General features: G+C 55.2%; 1 protein-coding gene across 1 annotated transcript in view; it reads left to right on the plus strand.

Annotated features, from left to right (window-relative positions):
* The window catches only part of TBC1D16 (TBC1 domain family member 16), a 58,850-nt gene that overhangs the window by 30,639 nt on the left and 9,565 nt on the right, over positions 1-18,646 (plus strand). The window contains exon 4 of the mRNA XM_036268697.1: positions 18,278-18,439. Coding sequence (XP_036124590.1) covers positions 18,278-18,439 — 162 coding nt within the window. The remainder of the gene's footprint in view (positions 1-18,277; positions 18,440-18,646) is intronic.

Here is an 18,646-nt window from a genome sequence, read left to right on the forward strand (position 1 = left end):
CCTGATGGCTTCGGTCCGCAGCGGGGGATGGTTCACGCCAGCCGCTCCTGCTTTCTGATTCCCTGTCCGTGTGACGGATGGCAGATGCCAGCACCGTCAAAATACAAACAGATCGCAGGCAGAACACTTCAAGGAAGAAGTCAGCCCTTCCAGAGGGCAAAGGCTTCATGGGCAAAATTCTCTTCTGGTAACTTTGTGCTTTCTATTTCAGTTAAGCTTCTCCAAGCAAGCTCGGCAGTGGCGGGGGGCTCCTAGTTGGGTCCCCCTTGACCTCTGCCACCTTGATGGGCAGCTCGTAGTGGGGCCGGAAGTGGGGCCTGGAGGTAGAGGGAGCGGACCCATGGGGGAGGACAGCCCGTGTCCCCGAGGGCGGGCGGAGGGGAGGATCGCAGTGAGCGAGGTCTCCACACAGAAAGTTCACTAGCTGCTGAGCAGCACTGAGCACAGCTGCCGGCAGGAGGTGCAGGTCTGGGCACAGAGGGGATCCATGCAGACGGCTGCGGGAGAGAGGGCCATCCCGGCCGGCGGCGTCCACCCGCCCCGGCTCAGCGCCAGGTCTCAGGCGTGGGCACGAGTTCCCCAGTGGGGCGGAGGAAAGGACCCAAGCGTGGACCACGAGATGGACCGGCCCATGTTCCTGACAGCTGTCCCCTTGGAGGATAGGGGCCAGCCAGTCCGAGAATGTGCCCCTGGCCTTGGGGTGGCAGGCCTGCCTCACCCGCACTGCCTTGAATAGTGTCCCCCAAATTCATGTCCCCCCCAACCTCTGAGTGGCGCCTTAGTGGGAGGGATTAAGATGAGGATCAAGATGAGGTCATCCGGGGTGAGGGTGGGCCCCAAACCCAGTGAGCGTCCTTAGAACTAAGAGACAGCAGGGGTCATTTTGGAGCAGCTACGTGCCAAGGAGGCTGAACTCGGAGCGACGCGTCTACAAGCCGCCAGGTGCTGGAAGAGGCAGGGCCCGTTCTCCCTGGACCTTCAGAGGGAGTGCAGCCTCCTGGGCACCTTGATCCTGGGCCCCTGGCCCCCAGAGCTGGGACAAAGCTGTCTGTGGTTTCCAGGCTCCTGGTTCATGGTAATTTGTTACGGCAGCCCCGGGAAACGGTGTCACCGGCCACATCAGAGACCCTGCCTCGGCCCAGGGGATGTGAGGCCCTCTGTGGGTGCTGATGTCTGAAGCCAGAGACCAGCCAGTGGGCAGGAGGAAGCCGGGGGCCCCAGGAAGCAGGGAGGCGCTGGGGCCGCCTTGTTTTCTTACCATCTGAGCACTGACTTAGGCGTGGCCGTGGGGCTACTGGTTTCATTTCCCTGTTGAAACTGGTTTGCTCGGGGTCATTTTTGGTTTCTAGAGGGTTTTCGCTTTGTCTCCTTTTCCTTGTTTGTTTTAGCCTTTGATGTTTTTAATGACTTGGGTTTTTGTTTTTCTTTTTCTTTTTCACTATAAAAGTGACACCTCCTTACTAAAGAAATGTTGGAAAAGACAGAAGAGGGAAGGGGTGCTGCCCCCCGCACAGCCGTTGATACCATCTGGGCGTGTCCTCCGGCCTCGTGTTCATTTCGCTATTTGATTTTGGTTTTGTTTCTGATGCCTAAGTTATTTTGCAGAGTTGTAGGCATGAGATTTGGTTATTTGATTTTAAAAAAAGACATAATTACATTTTGTTATATTTGATATATGCAGAAATATATGTAGGGCGGGGCGTGTAAACCACACAGCACAACAACACGCCGGCCAGTGCCGGGCCGCTCCGGAACCGCCGAGCCCCAGGCTCCTCCTCGCGCGGCTGGGACCCTGCGCCCACCCCCGGCCCGCCCGGCCCGCGGAAGGCTGGCGCTCGGGAATGCCGAGTGCATCACTTCCTCGCTCTTCCGGAGCAGGTTGGCCACACATGTGCGCGCTCCCCGCAGCCCACCCACGCCGTGTGACGCGAGCCTTGGGGAGTGTCATCGTTCTCTGCGGCCTGTGAGCCAGCTGCAGCCGGGTTCCGCCGCGCGCCCCGTGCCCGCCGCGCGCCCCGTGCCAGCCGCCAGCGCCCCATGCCCGCCGCGCGCCCCGTGCCAGCCGCCAGCGCCCCGTGCCCGCCGCGCGCCCATGCCCTGTGCCCACCACCAGTGCCCCGTGCCCGCCGCGCGCCCGTGCCCGCCGCGCGCCCGTGCCAGCCGCCAGCGCCCCGTGCCCGCCGCGCGCCCCGTGCCCGCCGCCAGCGCCCCGTGCCCGCCGCGCGCCCGTGCCAGCCGCTAGCGCTCCGTGCCAGCCGCTAGCGCTCCGTGCCCGCCGCCAGTGCCCCGTGCCCGCCGCCAGCGCTCCGAGCGGACGGCCCTCCAAGGCCCGGGTTCTTGGCGCTCGCCCTGGGGTCTGTTTCCCGGGTCTTCCTCCATGAGCAGTGCTGCAGCGACAGTTTGGTGCCGGGAGGGGGGGGGGCAGACCTGGGTGCGTGTCAGCTCAGCTTTGAGAGCCAGATGTCCTCTGCGGGCGTTGGGCCCGCGCACGCTGCGCCCCGGGATCGTGTCCATTCACCTCCGGTCAGAAATTCTTCCCAGGCTGCTCTGGCTCCGGAATGGCCACCTTTTTAATTTAGTTATTTATTTTAATTTTTTAAATCCTCACCTGAAGATATTTTTCCATTTATCTTCAGATGGAGTGGGAGGGGGAGAGAGAGAAACATCGATGTGAGAGGGACACATCCACTGGTTGCCTCTCGCAGGACCCCAACCAAGGCTGAGGACCAGACCGAAAACGAGGTACGTGCCCTTGACCGAAATCGAACCCACAACTCACTGGTCTGCTGGCCAACGCTCCAACCACTGAGCCCAACCCGACAGGGCGATGGCCACCTTTCCAGATGCCGACAGTCTCCTACTGGGTGGCTCTAGGGCATCACACTGGGCCACACACTTCTCAAGGGCATTCCCTTGTCTCCAGTTTTCAGCTCGTTCTGTGGGAAACAGCCGTGCCTGGTGCTTGTGTACAAACAGGATGATTCCGCCTCCGCCCCGGCCGGTTTGGCTCAGCGGTTAGAGCGTCGGCCTGCGGTCCTGAGAGACCCAGGTTCAGTTCCCACTAAGGGCACGTACCTCGGTTGCAGTTTGTCCCCGGCCCTGGTTGGTCGTGCGGGTGGCAGCCACTCGATGTGTCCCTTTCACGTCGATGTTTCTCTCTCTATCTGAACAAAATATGGAAAAGTGTCCTCAGGTGAGGATAAAAACAAAAAACTAAAAAAAAAACAGGACGATTTCACCTGTGGTTCTGCAAACGAAGAAGGAAATAGTTGTCATTCTTGGGGCATGTGCCCATTGCTGCTTTAAAGGTCTGAGCCTTGGCCGTGCACAAAGATATAAGTCCATGTGTACACACACGTGCACACAGGCTCCGTGTACACACGTGTACAACGGTCGATGTAAAGGCATGCGTGCAGAGGTTCGACGCATACCCATGTGTATGTACATCACACATACTGAAGTTATTTATTTCACAGAAAGATTAAGATGGGAAACATCCCAAATCTTGTCTCTTTCAGCTTTCTTTTTATTTATTTTTGTTACAGATTTTCTCCTTTTCCCCCCACTGACTTCCTCCCCCCGCCCCGCCCCCCTCACAGCATTGTTGTCTACGTCCATTGGTTATGCTTATATGGAAACATCCCAAGTCTTGACGACGAGTGTTTACACAAACCGTGGGGCCTGGAGCAGCCCTGGGAAAGAGGCGTGGCCGCCCGAGTGGGGACCAGGCCGAGGCCGGAGTGTGGTGACCGAACCCAGCCATGGGGGTGTCGCGCGGGGCTCGCCTGGGCTGCCGCTGGCGGAGGACCGCGTGGCACAGTTATGTGGGTTTCCACACGGCTGAGTGTCTGGGTGTATGACCGGCCCGTCCTTGTCCACTGCAGCTGCTGGGGGTGGAACCCGCTGCTCACGTCGCCCCAGGCAGAGGGGTGGGAGTAAACCACCGAGGACACACCAGCTACAGATCCGTTTCTCTGTGACCGATGCTCTTGACTGCGTTTCCGTGTGTTTACCCCGCTGCTTCTGTTGTGAAGTGTACGGCACTGGCCCGCCTGACTCCTGGGGTCTCTCTGGTTTTTAGAAGCTCGAGTCAAAGAAAGGTGGTAGCCCCCCTCGGAGGGACCCTAACCCCCTGCAGTGCCACCCTGTTGGAGCCCAGGACGCAGGAGATGAGTCATCCCCCTGGGACACGTCACTTAGTACACTGGGGAATCTCTGTCCCTCCCGCCAGCACCAGGGACAGACAGCTTGGCAGTCGGGCAGTCGGAGGGCTCCATGGTGGGGAGAGGATGGCTGCCCCCCCCCCCCCAGGACGGCCTTCCTAAGCTCCTCCTCCCCAGGTCAGTGACCAGCTGCCTGGCTACTCTCAACACCCTCCCTACCCTCAGTAAGCCCGGAGCACGAGCCCCGTGTCACTCCCGGGGCCCCTCCCAGGCTGCAGGACCGCGGGGGAGGGGCAGGCCCAGATCCAGGCAGGCCCAGGAAGTCACTGAGTATCCCCAGACCGGGTTTGGAATAACCACTCGGGACCGGCCTTCTCTGTCACAGGCTCCCAAGGCAGTTTAAGGGACCCGGACTGGCTGAGTGAGACCAAGCGGTGTGGGCCGGCGCCACGCCCAGAGCTCAGAATCCAGAAGGTTCTGGCTGCCAGCCCCCGGCTTCCTCCCACCGCTGTGTTTCTCGCCTGGTCCCTCCCTCCCTCTCAGCAGCTCCGTCAACGTCAACGATCAATTGGCCCTTTCATGTCTGAGGTGCTTCTGTGAGCGCAGGTCGCTCCTCTGGACAGACTCGGCGCCCCGCCTCGCCCCCGGAAAGCTCCCCATCTTCTGGTCGCGCTGGGAGGGCTCACGGCCCGCAGGGTGGCGGAGGGGTCCTTGCCGTGGAGCCGAGGAGGAGGCACAGTTGGGCCGCACGCCTGAAACAGAGTTCATGAAATTTAATCAGGTGCCTAAGGGGAACACCTAAATTTAGTCAAATTATTATTAGTATTCATTCCATTTTTAAATTGCCTAAGGGAACGTCACCAGAAAAGTTGGGAAACCACCAGCCTGGGTGGGGCCAGTTCTGTTTCTGCAGAGCTGAGGGACGTGCCAGGACCCACAGGGGTCCTGGCAACCCCACACCCGCCACCACCAGCACCCATGCCAGGAGCTAGACGGTCCAAGGGAAGCGGGTGCCCCCAGTGGGGTCTCCTGGATTTGGCCACAGAGAACCTGCAGGGAACCACGCATGAACGTGCTCCACCCGGGCGCTGGCTTGGAGCCCCCCCCACAGCTAGGCCCTCGGCCAGCCACGGTTCACCAGGTCTGCTCCTTGGTACCCAGGGACCTGTTTCTTAGGTACTTGGGACCTAGCTTGGCCTCAACCTGGGCTGGTCCTGTAGTCTGGGGCAGGCTTTTTGGTGGCTGTGAAGTTCCTGGAAAGGTGTGTGGAGAAGGACAGGGTCCCTCCCTAATCCCAGTCACCAGATGCGGTCGGGGCCCAGCAGACCGCAGGGTGGCCGTTCAGGGCTGCGGTCCTCTCCAGCAGAACCTCGCAGGGCGGCAGGGCACCTGGTTAGCCTGGCCGAGCGTCTTCCCACGGACAGGAGCTAGGGGACCACGACCGTGAGGCGTTTGTCCCCACAGAAACATGCAAGAATTTTCACACCCAGGTGTTCCTCTTCTGCCTGTCCCACCCTCCCCCACCTTCCTCCCAAGGTCAAGGTATTGGTTTGGGTTGCCGAAAGGGTCACATGACTGGCCTGAACCCTGGTTTGGGCTTGACCCTGGGGACCCTGAGTTCCTCCTCTCAGCCGGGCATCAGGAGCGGGTGTGAACCCACCACGCGTGCGGGCTCCGGCTGCCTCCGCCGGCGCAGGGCGTTGCCAGGGTGGCTCTGGGCTTCCGCTGTCAGGGATCCGCGCTGCCAAACTGGGTCACTCCTCATTTTCTCCGTCACACGGCACCTCCCCGGTTCCGCCGTGACTGGGCTGAGCAGGCACAGCTAATGAGAGCACCTCCGTTTAGAAACACCCCGTCTCTTACCCGTGTGCAATGGCTGTAAAATGAGGGGGAACCGTGAAACTCAGCGTTCGTTCTCCTTGAGTTCCCGAAGCTCTCCCGCTGGTGTCTCAGCGCGGGATTTCAGGGGCGCAGTCAGCCGGGCACCAGCAGAGCAAGGGGTTCTCAGTAGCCCTGTTCGGGAGCAGTAGGCCGCTCTCTAGGCTGCTGGGGCTATTAATTATTTTGCTTTATTTATTAGATGTACCCAGCGTCCCTTAGCCTCCAAGCATACTTGCAAACGCCTTCAGGGAAAAAGAAAAACAAATGATTCCTGCCATCAGAGCCTCCAGCCCACAATGAACGGTGCCTCGTAATCACGTTAAGTGGGGAGCGCCTGCGTAGCATCCGTGCGCGGCCGGAATCTACCTGCTTGGCAATTACAAACGCATCCGACGCAGGAAGCTCCGACTCAGCAAGGAATCGGGTTGGTTAAGGAAAATTGCTCATAGTTTTGCTTAGAAATCTGGCGATATCGTTCTCTTTGACTCAGAAAACAGTAAAATAAGACGGCGCCCAGCGGATGGTGCGTTCTGGCCAGCCCAGCACCGCTCCCCCGGCGGAGAAGAGAGGTTCAGCCTGGTTATCTTTTCCTAATTTGTCTTGGCAATAAAGCTGAGTAACGTGCCCGCTCGCTTCCTCCCCGTGATTTACACCTTTCATAATTAGCCCTGTGCGAGCTCACGTGGGCCAGGGCCACGTGGCCGAGCTGCTCGGCCGGGTGGCTGAGGCTTGTCCTGCGCGGTTCAGCGCCGGGCTGCAGGCCATGGGGGCTGTGATTTATGCCCTGCGCGGCCTGTCTGCCCCCGCCCGCGGCTGTCGCGTCCCTCTGGATGGGGAAGCTGCACTGGTCCCAGGGGTGGGCTGACGACACCCCCAAGCTCGGCCACCGCAGATTTTAGAGGCTGGAATAGCGGACTCTTCGGGGCTCAGACCACTCCATTCGAGGTTTCTGAAAGCATACGATGCGCACACGGGTGAAGGGACCACCATCGCCCAGGGTTGGTGCTCTGGCTGGCGCTGACTGACGGTGCCCCAGGAGCTACCAGAGCCCACTCTGCGCGGGCGCAGCCTCCATGGTCCGCGGGAACCGGGCAGCGTCCGGCCCAGTGGGTGGGTTGAGCCTCCACTGCGTGCGTACGTGCATGCTTGTGCATGTGCACCTGCGCATGTGCACCGGCGTGTGTGTCCATGTGCACTGCGTACCTGTGTGCATACCTGCGTGCATGCGCACCTGCATGTGTGCGTCTGCGTGCATGTGCGCCGGCGTGCGTGCGGGTCCGTGTGCACTGCGTACCTGTGTGCATACCTGCGTGCATGCGCACCTGCATGTGTGCGTCTGCGTGCATGTGCGCCGGCGTGCGTGCAGGTCCGTGTGCACTGCGTACCTGTGTGCATACCTGTGCGCATGCGCACCTGCATGTGTGCGTCTGCGTGCATGTGCGCCGGCGTGCGTGTGTGTCCATGTGCACTGCGTACCTGTGTGCATACCTGCGTGCATGCGCACCTGCATGTGTGCGTCTGCGTGCATGTGCGCCGGCGTGCGTGCGGGTCCGTGTGCACTGCGTACCTGTGTGCATACCTGTGCGCATGCGCACCTGCATGTGTGCGTCTGCGTGCATGTGCGCCGGCGTGCGTGTGTGTTCATGTGCACTGCGTACCTGTGTGCATACCTGCATGCATGCGCACCTGCATGTGTGCGTCTGCGTGCATGTGCGCCGGCGTGCGTGTCCGTGTGCACTGCGTACCTGTGTGCATACCTGTGCGCATGCGCACCTGCATGTGTGCGTCTGCGTGCATGTGCGCCGGCGTGCGTGTGTGTTCATGTGCACTGCGTACCTGTGTGCATGCCTGCATGCATGCGCACCTGCATGTGTGCGTCTGCGTGCATGTGCGCCGGCGTGCGTGTCCGTGTGCACTGCGTACCTGTGTGCATACCTGTGCGCATGCGCACCTGCATGTGTGCTGCGTGCATGTGCGTCGGCGTGCGTGCGGGTCCGTGTGCACTGCGTACCTGTGTGCGTAGCTGCGTGCGTGCGTGCGTGCGCGTGCATGTGCACCTGCGTGCGTGCGCGTGCGTGTTCTTCATTACCTAATTGTCCTGAGCAGAGCCTCCAGCACAAAGCGGAACAGAAGTAGAGTGAACATCTTTGTCTCGTTCCTGATCTGCTCCTGATCTGCGGGGAAAGATTTCAGTGTCTCTCCATTGAGTATGACGTTAGCTATTGGTTTTCAAGGGTGCTGTTTTTAGTTCGATAGTGTTTTGCCTTGTTTTTATGAAAAGGTGTTGGGTGTTTGTCATTGTGTTTTCTGGGCAGCTACGGATGATTATGTGGTTTGGGCCTTGACTGTTCCGGTGCGCGGCGTTGATTGATCTTGGTCGGCTGAGCCACCCGGCATTCCTGGCGTAAATCCCACGTGGTCATGGTGCATAATCCTTTATATATGTGGTTGGATTGTTTTGCTGGTGTTTTGTTGAGAATTTTGTGTCTGTGTTCATAAGGGATATTTATAAACGTCTAGAAGTGTATGTTCTTGTGATAGCTTTGGGCATCAGCAAGTGACTTTATACAGTAAAAGCAAAACACACAAAAGAGAATGATACATTTCTAAGGCATTTCCAAGAGATTAAAAGAAATAATCCACATCGGTTACCTGCTGCGCGTCAGACACTTTGCTTAGTGGCTTCCCTAAGGATCAAGGGAGAGTGAGAAGGGGCCCTGGCCGGTGTGGCTCAGCTGGCTGGGAGTGGTCCCGTGCACCCAAAGGCCCTGGTTTGATTCCCAGGCAGGGCACACGCCCCTGATCTCCACGATGCATGTCGATGTCTCGCTCTCTCTCGCTCTCCCTTCCTCTCTCTGAAAGTCAGTATAAAAAATCTGAAGGAAAAAGAAGAGGGAGAAAGTGGTATTTAAACACAGCTTGGAGAGTGGAAAGAACTGTCATGGAGCAGGCAGCCAAGGGCGAAGACAGGACCTCCTGGCTGGAAAGGAAGGGCGTGTCCAGTTCGCCAAGGAGATCGTGGGGGTGTAAAAGGGTACACTGGGTTGAGTAATGTCCCCAGGATTCATGTCCACCTGGAACCGCAGAATGTGACCTTATTTGGAAATCAGATCTTTGCAGATATAATGAGGTAAGATGAGGTCATTCTGGGTTGGAGTGGACCCTGATCCAGTGACTGGGTCCTTATGAGAAGAGAAAACAGAGACGCCCACACAGGGGACGAAGGCCCAGGAGGCTGGAGGTGGAGATTGGAGTGCTGCATGGGCAAGCCAAGGAGCCCCGGAAGCTCGGAGAGGCAGAAGGACCCTCCCTAGACCTTCAGAAGGAGCCTTCTGGTCTCCAGGGCTGTGGGAGAAGGAATTGCGGTTACTCTGAGCCCTGCGGTGAGGTGACTTGTTACGGCAGCGACAGGAAGCGGACATAAGGAAGAAGGGGCAAAGATGAGTGGACAGTTCATTCTCCCCCAGTTTGGGGAGCACCCTTCACGCCAGGTAGAGATTGGCACTGGTGGACAGACACTGACCACTGATGTTCTGAGCTAGGTGTCCGGGGCAGAGAGGAGGAGTAGGCAGTTTTCAGGGGCATCGTTAAGAGATGCTTTTTTAAAAATAGAGTTTTGTTGTCTCTGGTTCTTCCTTTTTGCTCTTTTTGTTGTTGCTGCCATTGTCCCTGGAAGTTACACACCACGGGAGCCTGGAGCCCGAGCTGTGGGTCAGCCCCGTGCGGCTGCTGTCCACGCTCTGCCGTCTGCCATCTGTGAACCGGGGCAAGTGTTCCTGGCCTCAGTCTCCTTCGCTGCAAAATGGGTTGACACCTCCCTGCTAAGGCTGCTATGAGGAAGCCGTTCAAGTTTTAACAGAGCTCCTGGCCCACAGAGGCCTCCGGGAGATGTAACCATGATGAGGACATTATTTCTACCTCACCTTTTCCTTCTCTATTTTTCTTTTTGAAATTATCCTTATTGGTAAGAGTATAGAAGATCAACTTACTATTTCTGATTATCAAAATGATACATTATTCTCTTGGCCAGTTTGGCTCAGCGGTTATAGCATTGGCCTGGAGGACCGAAGGGTTGTGGGTTCGATTCTGGTCAAGAGCACGTACCTGGGTTGCAGGTTCTATCCCCGGCCGCCCTAGTCAGGGTTGTGCAGGAGGCAACCAATCAATGTGTCTCTCACATCAATGCCTCTCTCTCTCCCTTCCTCCCTTCTACTTTCTCTAAAAAAAAAAAAAAAGTCAATGAGAAAATATCCTCAGGTGAGGGTTTAAAAGAAAGGATACATGATTTCTTTTAGAAAATGTATGAAATAAAGTACAGTCACACCACCTAAAGATGATCATTGTTATCATTTTGGTGTAGTTTTCGATTTATACAAGATACCTAGGCAGGTATCTGCCAACGTATGTTATACGTAAAATCACATCGACAGCGTATTTCGTGGTGTTGCACCCTATTGTCTTCCTTCAACAGAACAACATGAACATTTTCTTTGGTCAGTAAATACTTCTCCCCTCCGGACCGCAGGCCAACGCTCTAACCGCTGAGCCAAACCAGCCAGGGCAGTAAATACTTCTATGAAGTGAATCACAGTAGATTAAACTTTTCCCACATTGTTAGACATGTAGGTTCGTTTGTATTTCCTAGAATTTTATATAAACAAGTCATGGAGTATCAGCTCTTGTTTTTGGTCTGGCTCCTTTACCCAGCGGGCGGATTAGGCAGCGTGTCCACGCTGCTGTGTGTGCCCAGGTTTCTTCGTTCTGGTGGCTGAGTCCTAGCCTGTGGTACGGGACCCCCGCCGCTCGTGTACCCGTTCACCTGCCGGTGAACACTGGGCACTTTGTCCTTAGCTCCTATGACTCCAGCTGCTGAGAACCGGGGTGTAGAATGCATGCCTGTGGACACCTGTTTCTGCTGCTCTGGCTAACTCTTGGGAGTGGAATGACCAGGTCATGTGGTAGGTGGTGTTTGACTTTTCACATTCCAGAGGCAGGGCGTGAGTTCCAGTCCCTCCCTGTCCTCATCAGCACTGGCTGTGGTCGGTCCTTCAGTCCAGGCTCCCAGCAGGCTGCCGGAGCAGCTCTCTCGGGTCTTCATTTGCATTTATTTCCCTGATTGCTGGTGATGCCAAGTAGCCTTCATGCAGCCTCTTGAGTCTGGCTCCTCTCGCTGAACACGATGCACTTGAGGTTCACCCGTGCGGCTTGCTCCTTTGTATCACTGAGTCGTAAGTATTCCGCTGCACCCCTGTGACATTGTTTGTTTTTCCCTCCACCAGTGGAAATATGCATGTTCATTCCTGTTTTTTACAATTGCAAATACAACTGCTATAACGTTCCCACAGGTTTTGTGTGAACACTTCATTTCTCTTAGATAAACACACAGGAGCGCGATGTTTGACCTTAGACACTGCCAGACGGTTCCTACGTTTCATTTTACATTCGTTATTCATTTTACGTCCCCACCAGCGAGGTATGAGGGCATCCACCAGCCTGCGGTGCTCGCTCTCCCGTTCATTTGTTGGTTTCTCGATCATTCCGACAGGTGTGCCATGTGTCACATCATGGTTCCTCTAATCGATGATGTCAGATGCTCATTTGCCACCTTATGTGGTGAAGTATCTTTTGCCAATTTTGAAATTGTGTTGTTTGTTTTTTAATCACTGCGTTTTGAGGGTTCTTTTTTGTTTTCTTTAATCCTCACCTGAGGATTTTTTTCTATTAATTTTTAGATGGAGTGCGAGAGAGAGAGAGAAAAAAAAACCATCAGTGTGAGAGAGACACATCGATTGGTTGCCTCCCACACAACCCTGACTGGGGCCGGGGTTGAACCTGCAACTGAGGTACGTGCCCTTGACTGGGAATCGAACCCGGGACTCTCTGGTCTGAGAGCTGATGCTCTAACTGCTGAGCCAAACCAGCCAGGGCTTTGGGGTTCTTTATATGTTCTGGGTACAAATTCTTTATCAGATGTGTGGTCTTTATTTTCTTCACAGTGTCTTTCAAAGAGCAGAAGTTTTTCATTTTAGTGAAGTCCAGTGGATCAGGTGTTTTCTTTTATAGAGCATGCTTCTGGAGTCGTACCCAAGAGATCTCTGTCTAAAGTGCCTTGGTTTGCAAGAGTTCCTCCTACATATTCTGGGTGTGGGTCTCTTATAGGATATGTGTGTTCTGAATATTTTCTCCCAGGCTCTGGCCCTCACTTTTGTTTTCTTTAATGCTGTGTTTTGAAGAAAAGGGTTTTTAATTTTCCTCATGATTAATTAATTAATTCTTTTATGGTTTGTGTTTTTTTGTGTCCAAAGAAACCTCTTCCAAGGTGACAGAGGTTTTTTTTTCTTATGGATTCTTGTAGAATTTTTAGTTTTAGGTATCACATCTAGGTCTGTGATCCATTTTGAGTTAATGTGCTGTATCCTTTCTTGTTGTATCTTTGTCAATAAGCAGTTGATCATATTTGTCTACATCTGGACTCTCTGTTCTGTTCCATTTCTTTGAAAGTCAACCCTTTCACCAATACGAAGCTGCCTCCGTTGCTGTAGGTTTATAATAAGTCTCGGTATCAGATCATTTCTCCGTTTTTTAAAAATTGCTTTGTTTATTCTAGGTATTTTGCATTTCCATACGCGTTTTAGAGTCAGCTTGTGAATTTCTACCCCTAAAAAATCCTGCTGGGATTTCTATCAGGACTGTGTTGATATATAGATGCACCTGGTGAGCTCTCCATCTTCCCGTGTCCGCTGCCGGGATCCATGAACATGGTATATCTCTCCACCTACTTCCGTTTCCTTTCATTTCTCTCAGCCGCGTATTGTATTTTTTAGTATATAAGTCTTGAATTCTTGAATGTCATATATTAAACTTATTTCTAAGTATTTTATGTAGGGTTTTTTGTTTGTTTTTTTACTATAATAAGATTTTTTTTTTTTTTTATCTTAACCCGAGGACATTCTTCCATTTTTTGTTCAGATAGAGCAGGAGGGAGGGAAGGAAGGAGGGGGAGAGAGAGAGACAGAGACAGAGACATCAACGTGAAAGGGACACATGGAGTGGCTGCCTCCCGCATAACCAACCAGGGCCGGGGACAAACTGCAACCGAGGTACGTGCCCTTAACAGGAACTGAACCCGGGTCTCTCGGGACTGCCGGCCGACACTCCAACCACTGAGCCAAACTGACCAGGGCGGATTTTATCATTTTTAAAATGACCACCGATTTCATAGGCCTCCCGCAAAGTGGTATCTTGTTCCCATTTCCGTGTATTCCGTTTCTCCGGATGTGAACATTTTATTAGTTATTTGTGTTTAGTCTCGATGTGACTTACATACTTTCTTCAAATTAAAGATATTCATCCTTGTCACAGAAATGTTTGTTCTGCCCTGGCCGGTTTGGCTCAGCGGTTCGAGTCGGCCTGCGGACCAGAGAGTCCCAGGTTCGGTTCCTGCTAGGGGCACGTACCAAAAAAGAGAAAAGAAATGTTTGTTCTTTAATTTTTGTCCCTTTTTCTTTTTCTTTTTAAGAACAGTTTTGGGTTCACAGCAAAACAGGGCAGAAAGTAGAGCGGTTTCTCGAGTACATACCCCTGCGGCCCTGTGCACAGCCTCCCCCACCCTCGCCATCCCCACCGGAGGTGCATCGGTTGCAGTGCATGAACACTGCTGTGTCACCGCCACCCAGGGTCCACAGGGTGCATGGGGCACTCTTGGTGGTGTACACCTGTGGGCAGGGACAACGTGAAGTGACTGTGTCTACCACTGCGTACCGTACAGAGTAGGCTCACTGGCCCGAAAACCCTCTGCTCCGCCTGCCCCGCCCCCAGCCGCGGTCTCTCCTGTCTCCATAGCTTTGCCTCTGGCAGAGCGTCAGGCAGTTGGGCTCACACAGCGTGTCCCTCTCAGATCGGCTTTTCGTTTGGTCTGTGCCTTCGTCTCCCCCATGTCTTTCCTGGCTTCAGAGCTCACTCCTGCTTAGTGCTAAGTGATACTCTGTCATCTGGAGGTGCCGGGGCTGGTTTGTCCACTCACCCGGCGATTACGAGGGGCCACCAAAGGGGACACTGTCTCCAGCCCCTCTCCCCACTCCTCCCCACCGCCGCTCCGCACACACCCTGCACCACCTGCCAAGCCCTGCGCGCCCTTCCCAACGCGCCCTGTCCCGCTCACCCCACGAGGCAGCCAAGGGTTCCGGAATCCAGATCTGGGACAGAGTCATGGGTGGAAGACCCCTGTGCCAATGCTGTGGCCCAGGGGACTGGTCCCCGTGGGGAGGGAGCCCCGGAGAGACGCCCCCCACCTCCCCGCAGCAACATGCCTCCAGGCAGAAGTCAGCTTAAGCCTTCCCCAGCTCCTTAGTGGGAAATTATTTGCATGAATTAGTTGATTGATGAGTTAATTGAAGACACTGTGCTTGGTGTGACGATACCACTGGCGTTCTATTAACTTATTGTTGAGCTGACTCAAAAGTCTCAGAAAAAAGAAAAACAAGAGCAAATGTAATTAGTTTGGTTATTTGAACATGTTACAATCTGGCCCGAGGCCCCTGACCTTGAGAAGCACAGCTCAGTCCTGCCCGTGTGGCTCAGTGGGTTGTCATCCCATGGACTGACAGGTCCCAGTTCGATTTCCAGTCAGGGCACATGCCTGGGGTGTGGGCTCGATCTCCAGTAGGGGGCGTGCAGGACGCAGCCAATTGATGGATCTCTCTTGTATTGATGTTTCTCTCTCTCTCTCCCTTTCTCTTTCTCTAAAATAAAATAAAAATCAATAACACTTTTTTTTTTTTTTTTTAAGAGATGCCTGGCCTGTGTGGCTCAGTGGTTGATTATCAAACCCTGCACTAAGAGGTCGCTGGTTCCATTCCTGGTCAGGGCACATGCCCAATTTGTGGGCCAAATCCCCAGTGGGGGGCGTGCAGGAGGCGGCCAGTCAATGTTCTCTCTCACCAATGTTTCTGTCTCTCTCTCCCTCCCTCCGTCTCTCTATAAAATCAATGAAGAAAAAAAGTAAAAAATAGAAGAGAGAGAGAAAGAAGCACAGCTCAGTCATTTGTCATTTTTGTTTGAGAGCATCTGCTTCCTGTATGTTTCAGTACGTCTCTGTTGCAGCATAACAAGTAACTTTAAATGTTGCAACTTAAAACAACCACCTTTCATTTGCTCACAGTTCTCCTGGAGCCAGGCCGTCAGGCTGTTCTGCTGGGGCTCACTCAGGCCCCCTGGCCATCTGGGGGCAGGACAGGGTGGAGGGTCTGAGATGGCCTCTGGCCAGGCTTTGTGGGATCAGTGCTGACTGGCATCTCCCTCTCCTCTTGGTCTCTTGATTCCAGGCTTCTTGAGGCCAGAAACTCCCAGAATGTCACTTACACCACAGCGTGTTAGCCAAAGCAACTGGCAAGGCCTGCCCATGTTCAGGGGCAGAGCAGCGGACAGCACTGGACAGGATGAGTTGCAAGGACCGAGGCCGTCGCTGACCTGTGACTCTGCCAGCGCTGCCTGGCACAAGGAGAGAACCCCCTGCCCCGCCCGCTGTGGGGGTGCTGGACCCTGTCTTCTCTGCCTCCTGGTGATCCTTAGAGAAGGACAGAAACTGGGAGACGTGACATTTCTTCTTCTTTTTAAATCCTCACCCAAGGATACTTTTCCATTTATCTTCAGATAGAGAGGGAGGGAGGGAGAGAGAGAGAGAAAAACATTGACATGAAAGAGACACATCGACTGGCTCCCTCCCACATAACCCCAAACAGGTCCGTGACCTGACCGAATCCAAGGTACATGCCCTTGACCGGAATCGAACCTGCACCTCTGGTCCACGGGCCAACACTCAACGGCTGAGCCAGGGTAACACATTTCTTAATGTTGAACATCTTCTGGCTTTAGCTACAAAACATTGTAACTTCCAGCACCTCAGGGGTTATAACCTAGATGAACCATCCCTGCCCCTTTAATGCACCACACATAATTTTATGAACAAACCAATTATCTGCAGCAACATGAATCTGTCTAAAACCGAGTGCTCCACCTGTGTAAAAAGAGAAAAAAATGGAAACTGTATATATTTCCATTTTCCCAAGGTTTTATTTCCTTACGATTTTTTCCCCAGCCTGTGCTGGGAGCTGGGGATGCAGAAGCCACCAAGAAACGGCCCCTGACCCCGTGGCAACCAGTCTTGAGGTGGACACAGGTGTCCACCTAGGTGGCCCAGATGACCATCCAGGCATCTGCTGCGACAGGTCCTGAAGAATGGAGAAATGAGGCCCCGCAGCTTTGCTCCAGGGTGAACTTGTGGAACCTGGCTGTAGGTCCCAAGCACAATGTCTTGAATTAATTCATCAATCAATTAATTCATGCAAATAATTTCCCAGTAAGGAGCTGGGGAAGGCTTAAGCCGACTTCTGCCTGGAGGCAGGTTGCTGCAGGGAGGTGGGGGGGCGTCTCTCCGGGGCTCCCTCCCCACCAGGGACCAGTCCTTCGGGCCACCGCAGTGGAGCAGGGGTCTTCCACCCATGACTGTCCGAATGTGTCTCTGTCCTGGATCTGATTTCTTGAACCCTGGCATGGGACGTGTTGGAAAGGGCTTGCGGTTTTGGAGGGTGGTGCTGGGTGCGTTCGGAGTGGGGGTGGGGAGGTTGGGGAGAGGGGTTGGAAATAATGCCACCCTTTGATGGCCCCTCTCGGCGGGTTTGGAGGCGAGCCCAGGATGGGCAGGCGGGCAGGGAAATCCGAGCACAGGCTCTCCTGCCACTGGGGCCTGGTGGGGTGGGGTGGGGGTGTCTTCAGACCTGCAACTTGCCTCGTTCTGCAAACAGCAATAGCACAGTGCAGCTCGGGCAGGGTCCACCCGTGGGAAGCGGGGATCCCTCAGCCTGTCTGTCCCCGTTTGCCATGTGGCAGCTGTGGTTCAGCTTATCTGCCGACCTTTCCACCGGGCTGTTTCCACCAGTCTCCTCTGGGACAACCCGGGTGCCCCGCGGGAACGGAGGGTGCGGCCTTCCCGCCTCTAGCAGGTAGGGCAGCGGAGCCGCCTGGGCCCGCACACCCGGCCCGCGGTGTCCGGAAGCTGCTCCGATCCTGCCGAGGCGGCCTTTGTCGTCCGGAATCTCCAGTCACGAGGGCTGTGCTCAGACAGTCCAGAGTGGCTTCAGTCACAGGCGTGGCGCCCTCTGAAGGCGTGTCCGGAGATCGGTCACCCCTGACACCGACGTTCTGGGCTGCACCCCCGAGCAGGGAGCCGCGATGGCCGCCGCCTCTCGCCCACGCTCGCCCTCACCCCGCCGTGTTTTAGCCACATTCGCTGGACGTTACTGTTCGACCCCGAGCGGCCACATTTAACCTGTGATGGGGCTGAATCCACGCAATAACGGTTCGCATCTGGGATTCTAAACAAATTCATGAGAAAACTGTAAAGCCGAATAAGTGGGATTGTGTTGCTGAACTTTGAACGTAGAAGCAGTAAAAGATGCTGGTGAGGACATGGGCCACAAAGCTTGGGTTCGGGTCCCAGCTCCGCCACCTGCCAGCCGTGTGACCCCAGGAAGGGTGCTCAGCCTCTCTGCGCCTCTTCTGCACGTCGTGGGTCCTGATGCCTCTCATTCCGAAGGATTCTTGTGATGATGATAACAGCACGTGAGAATTGGCTAACCCGGGGCCAGGCCCACGCAGAGTGTTTAATAAATGTTCACTATTAGTATTAATAATGTTAGTAACCCAGATGTTTCCTGACGGAACCAGTGCTTTTTCAGGAACATGGGGAACTGGTCTGAGCCCTAGCGGAAGCCCCACGCTGTCTGACATGGGCAGGACACCGCCCGAGGACCCGGGTGCCCAGCACTGAGCGCTCTGCAGCCCTTTCTTCTGCACAAAGTCCTGTGAGCAGCCTCATGTTGCAAACAAGAGGGCAGAGGCTCAGAGAGGCTTGGTGACTTGCCCGGTTCACACAGCGAGGGCGTGTCCACGTGACCTCATCTGTCAATGTGGAGAGGGATGGAAATTGATCACGAAAATGCTCTCCACATGTAAATGCCATTGGGTGTGACTGGTAGTGGACTCGTTCATTCATTCGTTCATTCATTCGTTCATTCATGGGTGTCTGGAGAGCCCGCTCCTTGCACTTGCTTTCAGGGGTCTGAGCGTCTCAGCCTGGCGAGCCTGTTTAAACAGTTTCCCCACACCCTCCCCGTCCTGCCCCCTGGGCTTCGAGGACAGAGAGATGTGTGGCCATCACATGCCTGCTCCCCCAGCTCCCCCTCCAGCGTCGATGCCCACCTGCGGTTCCCGGACGGCAGCGGCCTCCTGCAGACCCCGCGCTGGGATGAGCCGCAGAGGGCGCGTGCCCTGGAGCAGATCTGCGGCGTGTTCCGCGTGGACCTGGGACACATGCGCTCCCTGCGCCTTTTCTTCAGGTGAGAGCCAGCTGTCTGTGCAGGCGGGCCTGCGTGGTGTCCCTGCAGGCGGTGCTCGGGTCCCGGGCTCTGGCATCACTGATGCCATCGGCAGTGGGGCCCCGCGACGGCTGCCCCACAGGAAGTGGGGCGGGGTAGCTCCCAAACTCACTCCTCAACCTGCAGAGTGGCAGTGGCCAGCTGATGCGTGGGACTCTGGTTTGGGGG

The sequence above is a fragment of the Molossus molossus genome, unplaced genomic scaffold, assembly GCF_014108415.1.
Source record: "Molossus molossus isolate mMolMol1 unplaced genomic scaffold, mMolMol1.p scaffold_m16_p_19, whole genome shotgun sequence".
NCBI classification, from domain to species: Eukaryota; Metazoa; Chordata; class Mammalia; order Chiroptera; family Molossidae; genus Molossus; species Molossus molossus.